Consider the following 16994-nt stretch of genomic DNA (forward strand, 5'->3'; position numbering starts at 1 on the left):
GAGAGAAGCGAGAATCACAGGACAGGGATTAAGCCCATTCACACTTAGTTCACCCACACAGGTGTTTTCACTTATGTTGCCTGATTAGACCTGTGGGTGTGCTTGATTGACAGCTCGCTCACTCTCCTGCTAGCTTTGAAGCACCAGTTAGGGCTGGACAGTTTATATTGTTATTAGTAGTTAAGAGTTGGGTGACATCACGTCAATCCCAGCAAAAGTCAACCACACGTCAACCTGACTATAGGTCTAATTAGCCAAAATAACTCCTGTGTGGGTGTGCATGGCCTTTAAGAAAATCAACCAGTTTGACTGTATTAAAAATAAATTGATGTCAACCCTGATTTCCATACATATATTTTTTACTTAGGGCTGTCAATCGATTAAAAAAATGAATCTAATTAATTACAGACTGTGATTAATTAATCAAAATTAATCGCATACATAATTAACGGTGCCTGAACCGATACTTTTTAAGAAAGTAAAAAAAGAAAAAACAAAGGGTACTAAACAACAGTTGGTGACATTAAAGAACGGCTTGTTTATTGCTAAGGCCATATGGTCAAAATTAAATGATTTAATAATAATGTATAACAATAACAATAACTTATTTCACTAGTAAATTGCTGTTGAACGACAAAAACAACCACCAAGGACATTTACAATAACTTCAAATGCACCACGAAGCTGTAGTTTACCAGTTTCATTGAACGCACCGTCTGTGTTGTTTTTCCGACGGCAGCTCAGCAGCTGCAGATTGTTACATCCCGCTGTTGAGTCACAGTCCTCTACAGTAAAACACAGTCAGACTTTACACCGTTCAGCGTTAGCTGTCAGCATTGTAACCGTGTTTAATCCAGCTACTAGCTAGCGGTAGGCTAACGTTAGCTGCTGTCGAGTATAGTGTTAACTAGCTAGCGGTAGGCTAACGTTAGCTGCTGAGTATAGTGTTAACTAGCTAGCGGTAGGCTAACGTTAGCTGTTGAGTATAGTGTTAACTAGCGTCACGTGCAGCGGTGTTTGTGTTGCCTGTATTGTCTGTTTCAGAGCATCAGAGAGAAGCGCAGACATATCAGTGGCACCAGATTTCGGTAGCCAGGGTTGGCAGGAAGAAGATTTACAAGTAAATGTTCCAGTTAATGATCCAGGCAGCACATTCTCGTCTCCCTCCTTCATTTTACAGTCCAATGGTGGCTAGAACGGCTCCGGGTCAAACGTCAATATGGAATGGATTAATCTGCGTTATTTTTTTAACGCGTTATTTTTTCTCAGATTAATTAATCGAAATGAACGAGTTATTTTGACAGCCCTACTTTTACTATATGTCTGAAGACATGAGAGTTTGGGATTACATTTCCTCGTAGTGTGATTAGATACAGCCCTGGCTGCAGCCATTGACCTCATGAACCCAGCAGAGTGAGGGTGACAGTCACACAGAGATGATAGCATGAAGAGAAACGTGAAGAGGGAGAAGAGGAAGGGCGGTCCACCTTCCTGAGCCATCTGCAGAGAGAAAAACATGCATGTGATAATAGTTGCGTAATTCATCTCCAACAGGGAAATTCCATGTAACTAGCAGCACATCACTGAATGATGTGCTGCTAGTTACAGTGAATTTCCCCAATTCCCGTTAGTGACACTGATCCAAAAAGCTCATACTAACGTGACAGTATCATTAATCTGCTTTGGGGTTGATCAATCAAATTATACTTTTCAAAGTAGATAAAAACTGTACGTTAACGTTAAACAAATTCATACCAACCTAAGGCACCAAAAATGTAACGTTAATGCTTAGTCTCGCTTTGCCAAACCCTCCTCTGTAAACCCAGAGAGTTGGCTTCGAATTATGATTATATACTAGCTATATACTCTACTCTATACTAGTAGAGTATATAGTCTATACTCTATATACTCTAACGTTACCTTATTTATTTTAATTTTTTGGCACTGACTAATAACGTTATAATGACATCTTTGTGGCACTGAGAGCAGAGTAGCTAATGTTAATAGCTAATGTTAATATTACAACTTTACTTTCAGTCGACGCCTGACAACGTTAGTGTTTGGGATATCCATTCAAATACACCACCAAGATGAAAGTTGCGCCGTATTAACAAAGTCAAATTCCCCGGGCATTACTTTTATCAACAACCAAACGTTAAGATAGACAGAATCAGATTTGTATACAGACGAACTGAGGATGGAGAGAAACGTTACGTCAGTAACAATAATCATAAAACTTGAAATCTCCATAAAATATAAAAAAACGAACCCTTCAGGCCCAGATAGTCTTTGATATTGTTGATGTTATGTTACAATACTGGGGTTTTTTTTAAAGAGTTTTGAGAGTACTCTCATAGAATACCCGGAATATAAACACCGTTTCCGTGCTCGTGATCAGAACAGGGTCAGCAGCATGCCTAACAAACGACAACTTCCGGCCCGATTGTTTTCACAATAAAAGCCCCATCAATGTGTAACAGTCTGTCTATGTTAGCAGTAAATAACAAAAATAACACTGCACACGAACTAATATCGATGAAAAGAAATATACAACACATGCAAATCAATCTATTCAACGATTCAAAGGTGTAGCTACAAATATTGAACACTGAAACAAGTTTTATATGGTAACATTGTTAGTTAGAGTTAGTTAAAATTGTTTTTTTTATTGTGCTTTGTTCTAAAACTGACATTTCTAAAGGAATATTGTAGTACTCTAGTTAGTATTGTGTAGATATGTTATTACAGATAGAGAATAGAGAGTATAGTGTTGCTGCAGAGCCAGATACCTCACATTAAATAGAAACCAAATTATAAAGTGTTTGTTGGGGAACTTTAATATAATGTGTTTTCTTCTGACATTTCCACATCTCCTTGTCAACAATTTTAGTTGCCAAAAATATGTCCAGTGAATGGTACGTATTGTATCAACACTGTGGAAAACACAGCACTACTCTGCCCACATCCCAATCTGCGGTTTTCTACCACTAATCTTCTGCGTTCCTCTGCAGTCATTGACATTCACTGTAAACATCCCACCCTGTGAAAAGGGTTAGATTAATGTTAACTTGTACTGTATTTACACATTTACACTCTACTACTACTCTAATATATTACTTTATTTGTGAACCTATCTAAAGATATTTAACTTCAGTTTACTTTCAGCCATTTGCTTTTTACATGTCATTCAGTGTTTGTCTTTTACCAGCCTCTGTTTAGTCTGATATTTGTTTTCTTCTCTGCATGCATCATCAGGTTTTGGAAAACATCTGACCATTTGTCTCCATTCACATGCTGCTGGCTTGGTTTAACACAGTGGTTTGAAAAAATTGTTTTGGCCCCTACATTTGCAAGATGATCTTTCCTGAGGCTGGGAGGAAATATTTTTCTGTGGAACAAAGCTGCAGCTTAGCTTTCAATGCTGGAACATTTAACACTAGATGTTGTGTATGTGTAAGAGATAGGAGGAGGGGGTGGAGGGAGGAAAGGGAAATAGGTCAATCAAAGCGCAGAAAGTAAGACAGGGAGGTGGTTAAACATTAGCACACATGCTGTTGAGTGAATACATCTGTCTTGTTGTGCTGTTTGTGGATGTGTGTGTATGAGAGCGAAGAAGTAATGTATTATTTTCAGACCAATCCCTAAAGCCAAAGAAAAGACAGACAGTTTTAGAAGTGCATTAAAGCCATCCTTTATGCAGTAGTGAACCTCATAAAAAATACACCATTTCAGCAACACAGTTCTCTTTTGGCCACCTTGTGTGCTTATGTCACGCTTGTAATCTGCAAGTTGATTTTTAATTGTGTAGGTGTTTATTTGTTCTAATCAAGGCTTCAGTCAAATCATATTCAACTTCAATTAAAATGAAAATGAAAGCTTCAATATATTTACAAGAACTTAGTCTACTTTATTCATGTATTAAATGCCTTTATATGAAAACAAGTATTTAAAAAAAGCTAGACAACTGATAATGAAAATGAATTGAACCGAGGCTCATCAAATACACGGAAAACATAAATATTTAAAAACAAAAACTGAGCAGTAGGCACAAAGAGGCTTCGATCATGAGTAAATACTGTACAATCCCAATAAATCACTGACATAACTTGGATTATAGTCTAAGCAAGTATAAATTAATACATTTAAATTATAGTATCATCAACATACTGTATAAACTTACAAAGATTCTAGAAGATAACGGTTATTGTGTGTCATCACCTGTTGGATTGCTGGCAAGTGCTAACCAGTTGTCCTAACCCTCTATGAGTAGGGTTTATTATGTTTTTTTCTGTTGGTATGGAGAACAGAAATGTCAGTTTTTCCTCGACCACACTGGAACAGAAATATTCCAGTTGAGGTTAGGTACAGCTTAAAAGGTCAAAGCAACTGTAAATGAATGTATACAATGTATTTTGTGAGGCACGGAGGATTCAAGTGCCCAACAAATTTTACATTATCAACAGCAAGTCACAGTAGGTTAGTAGTGATAAAATCGTCTTGTTTATTCCAGCAACGGTGAATAGGTAGTTTGCATTCAGTTATTCTAGAATTGCTTACAATTAGTATGTATTTTAAATTATGGCAAAGGTATTTATATCATGTAAACACTAATAAGTAGACTTTACTAAAGGACAAAAAATAAATGTAGCCTCACTCACCAACCTTCACTGATGTTACATTGTGTCATGAAGGGAATCAAACGATTAATAGACACAAATACTGCTGCTACAAATTTTGCGACAGGGCAACAAACAAAAATAGCTATTACAATCCTATAAGAATGCCTATACCAATTTAACATCTGTTATGACATTAAACTCACGTCAACAAAGTCAAAGCAACAGAAATACAAAACAATATAATTTCAATTAGAACGTGTGGATAGCGGGGCCAGTCTACTCAGAGTTTAACCACTTAGCCCCACCTCTCTGTATGCATCGACCACTGATCATCAAATTTAGTTTTTTGACTCATAATAAGCAGTAGGTAGATGGTTAAAACTCAGACACTATACATAGGGGCAAATCCCTGATATTTTCACTTAAATATGTGTCTAACAGGGTGTATACAAGTAAGAATTATGTGCTGTGAAAAGGGAATATCTCTAAAATTCTCTAGAAGGTCCCATGCTCCTTTGGTTGGCTGGTTGAGGTAAAACCCGACATGCCTACACTACCTAAAATTGTAACTATTTAAAAATAATTTGTAAGACATGAATAAATTACTGATTTTTTATAATCCTGTCAGTTACATTGTCACTGTCCCTTTAAGTCCAAACCTGCTATGGTAGCTGTATGCAGTTGACAGTCAGAAAGGAATGTGTTTTGGCTGCTTCAGAAATTGTTGGTAACTTTTACAGTTTCTGAATTATAGTCATTAGCCTTGGCTTTACCTGAGGAATCCTGTTACACGTGCTTGCTGCACTCAGTCATCAAATAAAATAGTCCTTTAAATATGACTAATTCTGGATGCAAAGTTGAGGGCCAACATACGGCTACCACTGTATGAATACTATGAATAACTGAAATCTCTTAAAAAATGGCTTACGGAAATATAATCTCTAAACATCAAAACACATTGAAAAGGCTAGTAAAAATAATTTTCCAAAAGACAGATAAAGCACATTTATATTTGGTCAGTTCTACAAGTGTCAAAAATCTGTAAGAAAGCAACAAAAATATGTACCTGCAGAGAAACATCATCTCTCATTCCAATACTGGACAGCATATGAAAAAACATATTCATTCCTCATAACAACAAAAACAAATCATCGATTCAGCGAAGAAAGCGTACAGAAAATGAAATGTAACAATGAAAAATGTTAAAAAGAGCAAATTTGACCTCAAATAATACGAAAAGGGTTTACATTTTTGAAGGCCCTTTGTAATACTAATCCCATACGTGGTACCATTTCAATTAACAGTATTCAAAATGTGTTAAGGCAATTCATATGTTTCTGTGAACTTCCTCAATGTTGTTAAGCTGAGCTGGGACAGTTCAGGCTGTAGCTCTGCTAAATGGGACAATCAATTTCTCCGTAATGCAGAACCAAGTCCAACGAGATGTGAAAGGATAGCAGAGGAGGAAGATGAGAAAAATAATAATGGCGAAAGCACTGAAGAAGAACAGAGGTGCTTGACTTCAAACTTCATCAAGAGGGATCATCTTCAGTTGTTTATAGATCCGTTCTTAGTCCTGATTGGGAGGAGACACACTCCATTTAAAGTCCCTATTGGTCAGTTCAGGCGTAGAACTCCTTGGTAGGCGCTTTGTGATAGGCCGTTGTGGAATCTTTGGTGTCTCCCAGGTTGTAGCTACCTTCGTCCTTCTTCTTCATACGGTAGGCGATTAGGATGAGGAGGAAAACAGCACAGAGGAATCCAACCACTCCGCAAGCTATCACCGCTGGAGAGGGCATAAAAAAACATTGAAATATTATTATTTTCTTGACAATATTTGGCAAAATATAATAATCAAAAATCTAAATCTTAATAGTCTAAAAGTGCTCCAACAGAAAATAACCTGCTTGCAAATTATGCTTTATCATCATCTGTTAAGTCTTGAGATGCTAACTCTAACCCTGAATTATACCTCATTAAACCAGACATGTGGGGACAATAAAGATGCTGTTAAGCCTAGTGGAAATCTGTCCTTACCTGCCAGCACTTCCGTCCTCTCCCACATGTTCTCAGAGGTCACCTCTGCCGGAGAGTCCATCTCATATATTCTGCCTTGGTCGTTGGTGGCCTTAAGATCATTTTCGGCAACTGCGATCCGGACTTTGTCTTCGCGGTTTTTAGGTGTTGAGACATCCCACCTATCCAGACTGTTATCCTCGACGGTATCATTGATTACAGCGATGTCTATGCCGAATTTGGTTGCAGTCGTTTCCCTGGGAGGCTTGCTGGTGGAGCTCTGTGCGAACCAATCAGCTGTTGTGCCTGCCACCTGGAGAAATATAAGCAGTAGTTAAAGCTATAGTGCGTAGTTTCTGTTGGCCCCATGAGGAATTCTAAGTAATGACAACAAAACTGTCGCGCATCCACATGATACAAGCCAAGCACTAAAGCTTTAAATGCATGATGCACTCGATAACAAAGTAGGGCTGAAAAGAATTTGAGGCATAATGTCATCGTCTCTCATCTCACATCATAAGTCGAAAAGCATACAGTATAATGGATGTATTCATGGGAAGGCTTTGGTTCATACAGATGTTGGAAATTAACAGTGGATGCAGGTCTGTTAATCATTTACAATGTCCAAAGACATTTCTTAACAGAATACATGAGTACACCATTTGTAACATTTGTTTGAATCTTTTAAATAGTCTACAGTATAGTGGTTTATTTTGGGACCACAGTCATAAAGAGTTTTCGTTGAGATAAGGATTTGTATCAAAGGAAAAAGCAATATTCTACCTCCTCATCACTGCTGTCCCCATTAGGTAATATGAATGGTGTTGTCTCTGTGTCCTTCACTTTGGTTGCGGCTGTGGTTGATGGGTTGTGAGGAGAGTCTGCTGTTGGCGGTGGTTGAGTTGGAACCGTTTCCTTGGAGACTGTGGTCTGAGAGAAGTTGGTGAACCTCCTGAGTATCTCCTCTTTATCTGCGAAAGCTGAAATAGAGGAAACAATCATCACACATTCTAACACCTTAGAGTGACCTTTCTTTAAAACCTAGCAAACATTATTGTTTTTTGGGTAAAAACAATGTCTGTACACATCACCTATAAAAAGACTGCATGCATTAAAAGTGTTTGAACCTAATTTTTGGCACAGAGCCGTTGCAGTATCAAAATGTATCATCAATTTTAATTTTATTTTTGTTTCAGTTAAGGATTAAGAGTTACTTTATGGGTTAAGGATAGTCTACTTACTTTATAAGATAAATTATTATTATTATTATAATCTAAATATCTAAAAAATAAATTGCCACAAAGCTAAACAGGGCAGTTTTTCTCAGCTCAAAGACATTGACATTTTGTAGATAAATGGTTTGAATCGGATAATGATGCAATATTAAAAGCTGACATTGAGATGTTAATTAACCAGTTCCTTTCACACCCGGTATTGGAATGCAATCTGGGAGTTTTATAACTTACTGGAATTCACCTAACCATATATATATATCACGCTAAATGTTCCAACACATTACTCACTGTGGGCATAAAGGTGAGTCATTGATAATGAGGCAGAGAGTATCTGACATCTGTGCGCTTCCAATAAAATCTCACCTGGTACACTCCACATTACCTTAGGTCAAACATCTGGCACACAGTGAGTGAGTGCTTCTGTGTCTGAATACACTACATATATGGCTCATTTGTCTGACATTTGCAAATGAGCGGATAGAGTAGATTAGAAAACTTTTTAACGGTCTGTAAGGAAATTTGAATTTTAAGACAGAAATATGGTCCCTGTTTCCCAAAATCACTTTAAGACTAACAGGATCTCAGTCCCACTGTAAGTCTAGATGCTTCGGGGGAAACAGGGCCCTGGACTGAAGAAAAACTAATTTTGACTTTGTGTTTAAGTTCATTCAACAAAAATGATGATGTATCTGAGAACCCTTCATTTACATATTTAACTGCTGAAACAAAGAATGTGATGTTGCAACCAAAATCAGTGTTTCCCATACATTGATATTTTTGTGGCGGGCTGCCACACAATCCTCTCTCTCTCTCTCTGAAAATGATTTCCATTGATGAAAATAACAAAGCAAAACAATTACAAAACAAAGACAGTGGTCTCCTTACCAAAGGCTCCAGATCCAGAGCCTGATCCGCCGTCATCACCATCTTCATCATCTATAGGGAGGTCACCTGACGTTCGGCCCTCTAGGTACATGTCATCTGTCGCGGAAAAGAGTGACTGGGAGGAGACAAAGAGCTGGAAAAGAGAAGAAAAAATAAACAGATATTATGATTCAAGCAAAAGAGAAATACTATCAAAGACAGAAAAGACGAGGAGACACACAGATCTCCTTTATTCAAACTTGCAGAATTCCCTCCACTAATCGAAAACATGTGAACGTCTCTACAGTTTGGGAGTAAGACAATACCTTTCACAGCCAATGACCTATGCTGGCCAAATATGCCAGAGTGTTCACTGGTGTCTGTCAGTTTAACCATAGTGTGTATTGCATCCATACTGTAGCATGTACAGTAGATGGAGGCAAGTTTTATTTTGTGGCAGTAAGTTGTGATGGCAGTAATTTGTGATGCTTCACAGAGCCGGACAGAAAAGATCTAAGTGTATTTCAGAGGAGGAGGGAGAGATAGAGCAGCTTCAAAGGCAACACACAGAACAGAGAACTGGGCAAACACATGGGGGAAAAAATGTTTCATGTTGTGTAGGAAAACCTCCCACTAACCCAAACACTACACATAGGAGTCTGATGAAAACCAAAACCCTACTTGTCCCGTCATCTAAAGCTTAGTCTGACACTAGAAAGTAGACTCCAACCAAAACGATGAGGTACTGGAATTGATTAAGTTATTCATCAGCTTGTTGAAATATGACTGTCTCTATGTCTGAAGAATAAAACAAGCTGCGATAACTTCAGAAAGATGTTAATATAACAAACGGCTTGGGAAGACTAGAAAAACACATTAATCAAAGAAAGCAACCTGATAATGAGTCTTAAATTCAAAAAACGAGAAATGGCTAGGCAGATGTTGGCGCACGCGCACACACACACACACGCGCGCGCGCGCGCACACACACGCGCGCGCGCACACACACACACACACACACTATATGGCCCATTGAGACCTGAAATATGTCTGGTATGTATACTATGCTTCCACTAACACAGGTGCTGAGAGAGCGAGAAACGAGGGAGACTGGAGAAAGGGAAGGGAAGAAGAGAGACAGAGACAGTACTGTATGTTTCTCTTGAAACAGGTGCTGGTGACATACTGTAGGAGGAGGATCTTTTAGTGCAATAAATATTCACACTTGAGGGATTACAAATACTAGCCTTTCATTTGGCGGTATACCTAAGAAGTGAGAATTGACATAAGAAGTGATACAGATCTAAAATGTATGTATTTATTATTCACTAACTGCAGACCAATGCTCTTCACCTGATAATGCCAGACACTTCATTCTGCTCGGGAACATATTTTTGGTATCAATAAACTACAGCAGATCAAGGCTTAATAAAAACTTTTAAACTTACTTTTCTTTGTGACTCCTGAGATATCATGTTTTTATTCGTGCCACCAGAGATGCAACAAGAGAAAAGCATTATGAGATGAAACCAGATTTTGTGTTCACATTGTGGCGAAACAGGCCAAACCATCTATTTTCACAAGACAGCAGTCTCACAATGCCAGGGCTGACTAGCAGAAGGGGCTCTCGCATTCTTGCTGGCTTCAAGCGGGGATTACAAAAGCAGATGCTGTGCCACACACACACACACACACACACACACACACACACAGACACACAGACATTTCACTTCTTTTAAAAATAACTGGTTTTTATTGAATTAATGTGGATGACCAAAGAGAATTAAAGCTGTCTTATATTTACTGTCAAACTCACAGCTCCAGGTTGGACACAATCTAGATAGTTTGGTCTCTTTGAAAGACAGCTCATGCTCATGTCTGTCTACACTGATTGGACAGTCCCGGTGAAGGAGACACACAATGTACATGCTGAAATGAGCAGGATTCCTTTATAAAGGCCACAACAACAACTACTACTAATACTATTTCTGTGACAGAATTTAAGTGCTGCTGAACTGATGGACTGCCAAACGCACCACCTCCACCACGTACATGTACTTTAAACAGAATCCCTCACATACACAGTGATGTAGGGCTAGGCAGTATGGTTGAAATCATTATCACCATTATTAAGGATATATTCCGATATCAATAAATACGACAATATGGTAGATGTCCCAATCAGGGTTCAAAATTAGCACCATCCACCAGCCAAATGCTGGTAAAATATGCAATTGGCTGATAGATTTGCTTCACTCACCAGCCAAAACACAATGGTAATCTATTGAGTGGCTCGTAAAATTTGAACATTCACTAGCCATTTGGCTGGTGGACGAAAAAGTACATTTTGAACCCTGTTCCCAATCATACATAAAATAATCTAACTGATGTTCAAAGCAGTTAACGGTGTTTCACTGGTATATATTACACTCTTCATATGTGTAAATCTAAAACTTTAGAAACTCATTTTAGAATTATAATATAATGTGCTCTGGGAGAAACAGAAGAGAACTCAAACAGAGGTTTGTATGAAGGTTAACAAGATCATATTTTTCAAAATGTATGATGAAAGTCTATGCATGATCATATTGAGAATAATTACATTTTTGCCAATCCCTACTGTGGGAGCAGGCCCAGGAGGGCAGCAGATAACAGCATCTTTTTATTATTTATTCATCTGTTGAGTTTTCTTTTCAATTATTAAGGAAGTTGATCAAATGTCAGGGAATGGTAACAAATGCAGATCACAAATTCCCAGCTCAAGGTGACATCTTCAAATTTCTTGTTATGTCCAATCAGAAGTCCAGAACTCAAACATATTTAGTGTACAATACAATACTGAGAAAAGCAGCAAACGCCACATTTGAGAAGCTGAAAACCCAAGACAGCTTGCCATTTATGCTTGATAATTGACTGATTATCAGAGGTATTGGCGAATCATTTTCTGTTGATTGAATAATCGATTCATTGTTTTCGAAATACACTTGCATACAATGGAACATACAAAATGTAACACAAAGGCCAAAATAAAATCAGCTATCACTTTCTCAGTCAAAGGTAGAAGGAAGTTAGCATTAGGGCTTACTGGAAGACTTGACTCAGTCAGTCAGAGGTTACACACATCTGGAAAACATACATATGTAACACACACACACACACACACACACACACACACACACAGTCCAAGTGAAGACAGTTTTGTCTTTTGACAGCCTGGTCGCAGTGATAAAACACTACAGACATGAAATAGGGAGGGTGTATGAGTGTGTTTTTAAGTGCATTATTAAATCTTGCAATCAACAAATCCATATTTTTTTAGTCTGCTGGATGGCTATTTCAGTAAAATATTCCCCCCATGAGCGGGATGTCAATGATACTGAGAGAACAGTCAGGTCAAAAGTGAGGTTGTGTAACAGCCAAAAGTACACAGACAGCAGACCTGTCATCACCATCTAGATAGCAGCAGCACACAGCGCTGTGTTAGAGAGGGGGTATGTTTGACCACGGCTATGAGTCATAAAATGTTTGATCCCCCCCAAATGTCAAATGTGTCTGTTTAGTTAACAGCAGTTATCGTCCTCAAAGGCTTCACAAAAGGCACAAGTATTTGATACTAATTCCAATTCTTGGCTCGTGATTCTTAATCAAGTAATTTTTGTTACAACTCTGTTGGCCTGGACAGAGTATCGCGGTAGGATTGTATAGAAATACACAATATCTCCTTTTGTTTTACACATAGGAGAATATTATAATGGACTTAATTGAGATATGTATCACAGTTATTTGAATCGGCTGACCCCAAACTAAAGGTCCTAGCCCACACTATTTGACAAAACATACATGTTTTCATCAGTTAAGAGGCTTCAAATATTAAAAGCTTCGTGGTGGACCAAAGAGCAGTATAAGAAAGATTTCCCTAACCACCAATATGTGGTGATGACTGGTAAGAAGAAGTGGTATTTACCATTGTATATAAAAAACAAAACAAAAAAACAGTTAGCTCTGGTTTTACTATTTAACTCTTTTCAGGTCTAGTTGTTTATGTACATTTCAGACATACAACTAGCAAAGTCACAAAAATGCAATAGTTAACAGTCCGGCAGCAAATCAGATGCTGTCAGACAGACAGGACGTGAACAGTCCTCACTTTATATGCAGAACAGTGTTGTGATTAATATGTTGTGACTAATACTGCACTACTGATAAACTGAAAGCACATGAAACTTCAGGTAGACCACACATGTATACCCATTTTCCACAGCTAGGAATCTCCACCTTCTATTTTTACATTCATGGATTATCATCATTACAATAATGTATTTGTATTTGGTCTTTCTGTCATCTGTGTGTTTCAGAAGCAGTGTGAAAATAATCATTGATAAAGAGCCAGTGCCACAGGCTTTCTCTTGCCTACTATGGTTGGGTGTGTGTAGCCCACGCAGTTAGATGCTTGCCTGGACTAGCCCGATGGGACTCACTGTGAGTCAACCATCCAGAAAATGACACAACTACCGGCTCACAAACTCAAAAGCCTGTTTCAACATTCATCTTTTAGATGGGAGCAACGTCACTGACTGACTAACCAGTAATTCTACAGCCGCACTCGGAGAAATAGATAGTTTGATCCTTCACGCCCAGCAATTTAGGACTGGAGTCTGTGTATTAGTGGCATGAAGTAATATGAAATCAAAACATGCGTAGAGTATGACTTACATTACACAATGGTAAAAGTAAGCAATTCAAAAGTTGTTTTTCCAGTAGTCGCATCCGTTTATAATACATGTTTTCAGAGTAAAACTTATGGGGCCTTAGGTGGAGAAAAAAATTACATTAAACTATATTTATTCTCTCTCTACCCACACAACTCTTTCAGTATCTAGCCAATGTTTACTGCCTTGCCATCTCTGGCCACACATTTTGAGCAGGACAGACTCAGGTTTCAGTTCTTTCCCTTTCCCTATATACAGTCCATAAATCATAAATGTCATGCATTTCTGGAGAGGTGGCGAAGAAGTTCCCTGGCTCTCATTTGGGACTTTTACAGTGAATAAATCATGCAAAGAGGAAGGTTTTTGCACTTGTGACAATGCACAGAGCTCTGCTTTAGCCTGTCATTTCCAGGTGTTTTTCAGCTCCCACACACACACACACACACACACACACACACACACACACACACACACACACACACACACACACACAGATAGTTTGGATTCAATTCAAAACATTAATCCCGAGGGGCAATTTGAATTTGACTTGTCAGACAGGGTTTCGTCATTCAGTTAAATATTCATTAGATTGTGAATCAGAGTTTCATCTGGCAAAAAGGACATTTTAAAACCTGACACAAGCCCTGTGTTGCTGGAAAATTCAGGCCAGGAGGTTTGGGTTTAAATGTCAAAGCTGGGGGCATAAAGGCTGAACACAATTTGGCCCTGTGTGAACTTGACACCAACTGTACGCCTGAACTTTGCTTGAATACACAGTCTGAATATCAGTAAACCCTGCATCAGTCCGTAGTAGCTCTATACTGTTGCTTCCTGGGAGATACCATTAGCTTATGCTTAAAAAACAGTAACGTCATGCTTATTTTCATGTTGACATATTTTAGCACAGACTTATATAAAACGTCCAGGTGATTAAAAAAGAATACTGAACACGCTAACGTTAGAACGGTATAACGTCATATGTAACGTTACAGCATGAATGGGAAAAAAACACAATTAAAAACAAAACAAATATAATTAAACGTTACGTAGGCTGGCATTTTCTAAATGTAGCTAGCTATCTCAAAGGTTTATTCGTGTTTTTTCTCGGGATAAAAGAAAGGCAATGTCATCGAGCCAAATTACATTCAGGTTTTATACATAACGTTAGTTTTTCGGTATTTTAAATTAAGCCGATATTAAAAGCTACTTACTTTTTCACTGATAAACCCAGTCGCCAGCCCGACGAGGAACAACAACCGCAGATTCCTCATCGTAACTTCCAAAAAGAGACGACAGTTGTAAGGAGAAATAAATATATAGTAAGAAAAGAACAAAATTATATATACTCAAAAGCAAAATTAAGTCGTTAAGCTAATTTCTCGTCACGTGTTCGGCTGATGTTTTCTGCTACTTTGGTAAATCTCAGCACTTTGATGGAGGACTGGACGCGTTGTGGTGTGCAGTTCCTCTGGAAAAGTTGTTTGGATTGGCTCCATAATTGTGCAGCGTGGCTCCGCGGTGACGTCAACACGGCGTGACGTCCCTTGAAGAAGGTCGTAGCTGGGGGCGTTTCTGTACAATGAACACACACATGCACGCACGCGCATACCCGCGCGCGCGCGCACACACACACACACACACACACACACACACACACACACACACACACACACACACACAAACACATACACAAACACGGGAGACCTGTGTGAAAGTAAAGAGAAATGCACTACATTTTAGGATTGTCAGGGAAAAGACATTTTTCAGAAAACTAAGTTGAAAGTCCACTCTCCAAATCTTATTTAGATCAGATTGTGGTAAACTCTCCTCAAATAATGAGTAGGATAATTAAGTTAACTCAGTTTGGTTGGTGTTTACTCTTTGTTGTACCTGTACCCTCAACAGCAGATATGTACCTGCCTGTTACTGTAGGTTGTTGGACAAACAGTTGTATGAAAAAACATCAATCAACACTGCTCTGAAAATGATGGTGCTGATTCTCTTTGTGCTGACTCTGTGTTGGGGACACAAAACTAACCAGGCTACACCACAAAGCGACAAGTACAGAAACTTCTCAAAAAAAGATAATAAAGGTTCCTAAAACACTTAAGGGAAATTGGTAAATTAGTAACTTTTAATAGCCTACATAAAGCTGTAAGCACTGGCTGCTTGTTAGGACATAGAAAAGTGCAGTATGTTATAGCTTGGAGGAAGACAAAGTTTATACTTACACATGACAATGTTCTATTTCATAGTCATTTTTTAAATACTTAGAATTCAATGAACATTTTAGTAACCCATACACATTTATTTTACTCATTTTACACCTGAGATAAGGGACTGACCAGTGTGTGCTGCCACTGCAGTGTGTAGAGAAGTAACAACTAATGAAGTGAATTTTAAACTGTAGCTGACTCTCTCTAGCCCAGAATGGTTATGACAGCAAAGTACAACACATTCACATTCATCACAGTCACACCTGACATCAAACTGAAATGTAAAAAAAAAAAAAACTCTTTGAAAGTTTTTGTTTTCTTTGTACCAGAAGAATTTACCGTGAAGAAAGTTCCCTTTATATTTTGGCCGATAAAGTATTCCCAGCTATGAGAGAAAATGTCACTTGCTTTCTTTGCCGTCATCTACTAACATCATTGCTTTAATGAGACTCTTCTCCCAGAAGTCCACATCCTGAAAGAAACATACTAAACCTTTCTAACATTTTACATTTTCAAAACATTGATGATCTGGAATTTGGAACCCATCACTGTTTTGGCTCAAATCATTTTGTCCAACTACTATAATGATTTGGTTTTACAATACGTTTTCAGTGGATGTAATTGGGATGTTTTTTGACAATTAAAGACTTTGATGTCAAAACTTTAACTGTTGCCCAAGGTGCCTTGGAACATGTGAATATTTATGCTAGACATTTTACATTTGTACTTTTCAATTTGTAGTAACTACATTTTGGCATTGAAGTCTTTTGTAGTTGTTCAGTGCCAGAAAAGCACAATTAGATCCACTGTGACTCAATGTGTTTAAAGAACGTGACAAATTAAGTATGCTGAATATTTTTTTATTATAGGCATAAAATATAATACAGGGATATAACAGTCAAAAGGTAAAGGATATGGCCGGGTTTGTAAAAAAAGTACACAGTACTATAAGGCAGTGCTTTCTAACATTTTGGGCTTGTGACCCCTGAAAATAAAGTCAGATCTTCTAGTGATTCCTCGTCACCTGTTGCATAAGTCTATCAGCTTTGACCAGTTCAACTAAAGAGGTATAATCATGAAATTATCTAATAAATTAAGACCCTCTGATTAATTTGGCAACCTTTTGAGGGTATCCTGAAACCCAGGTTGGAAACCACTGCTGTAAGGCGTGAGCTGTCATGTGTATAATGTGGCAGTAACATAATTTATAATAAAGAAAAAAGAAAATATATTATTCATTTTATTTCTATGTTGACAATACTTGCAATAGTTTGCTTTGGGTTTAAATACCCCAGAATGACAAAGCTTTTCTTTGGTAGGTTTTTACATGTTTTC

The 16994-nt window shown here is 38.0% G+C and overlaps 2 protein-coding genes and 1 long non-coding RNA gene across 4 annotated transcripts in view; 1 reads left to right on the forward strand and 2 right to left on the reverse strand.

Moving 5' to 3' along the window:
* Positions 1 to 2397, reverse strand: part of LOC116049246 (carboxypeptidase Q) — an 18888-nt gene extending 16491 nt beyond the window's left edge. Inside the window, exons 1-2 of the mRNA XM_031298722.2 lie at positions 2270 to 2397; positions 1350 to 1500 (exon numbers count right to left, since the gene is read on the reverse strand). Coding sequence (XP_031154582.1) covers positions 1350 to 1500 — 151 coding nt within the window. The 5' untranslated portion in view covers positions 2270 to 2397. The remainder of the gene's footprint in view (positions 1 to 1349; positions 1501 to 2269) is intronic.
* LOC116049250 overlaps positions 1 to 8413 on the forward strand; it is a 14577-nt gene extending 6164 nt beyond the window's left edge. Inside the window, exon 3 of the long non-coding RNA XR_004104844.2 lies at positions 8402 to 8413. This is a non-coding gene — a long non-coding RNA (uncharacterized LOC116049250). The remainder of the gene's footprint in view (positions 1 to 8401) is intronic.
* LOC116049249 (syndecan-2-like) lies at positions 3750 to 14947 on the reverse strand. 2 transcript variants are annotated; one of them, XM_036006286.1, is made up of 5 exons: positions 14655 to 14947; positions 8756 to 8888; positions 7419 to 7615; positions 6657 to 6948; positions 3750 to 6405 (listed from the first exon to the last, which is right to left on the reverse strand). In XM_036006286.1, exons 1-5 carry the CDS (start codon positions 14712 to 14714, stop codon positions 6242 to 6244), a joined length of 846 nt encoding a protein of 281 aa, XP_035862179.1. In that variant the 5' UTR covers positions 14715 to 14947; the 3' UTR covers positions 3750 to 6241. The 2 variants fall into 2 exon arrangements, with proteins under 2 accessions (XP_035862179.1, XP_031154594.1); XM_031298734.2 differs by having other exon boundaries at positions 7419 to 7606; positions 14655 to 14944.
* Positions 14948 to 16994: the final 2047 nt, after the last annotated feature.

The sequence above is a fragment of the Sander lucioperca genome, chromosome 10 (genome assembly GCF_008315115.2).
Source record: "Sander lucioperca isolate FBNREF2018 chromosome 10, SLUC_FBN_1.2, whole genome shotgun sequence".
In the NCBI taxonomy this organism is placed as follows: domain Eukaryota; kingdom Metazoa; phylum Chordata; class Actinopteri; order Perciformes; family Percidae; genus Sander; species Sander lucioperca.

Coding starts and splice junctions, on each gene's coding strand:
- LOC116049249 (XM_036006286.1), bottom strand. CDS start 14,714: ATGAGGAATCTGCGGTTGTTGTTCCTCGTCGGGCTGGCGACTGGGTTT. Junction 8,889..14,654: donor CTGGGTTTATCAGTGAAAAA/GTAAGTAGCTTT, acceptor TCTCTTTTCCAG/CTCTTTGTCTCCTCCCAGTC. Junction 6,406..6,656: donor GAGGACGGAAGTGCTGGCAG/GTAAGGACAGAT, acceptor TGCCCTCTCCAG/CGGTGATAGCTTGCGGAGTG.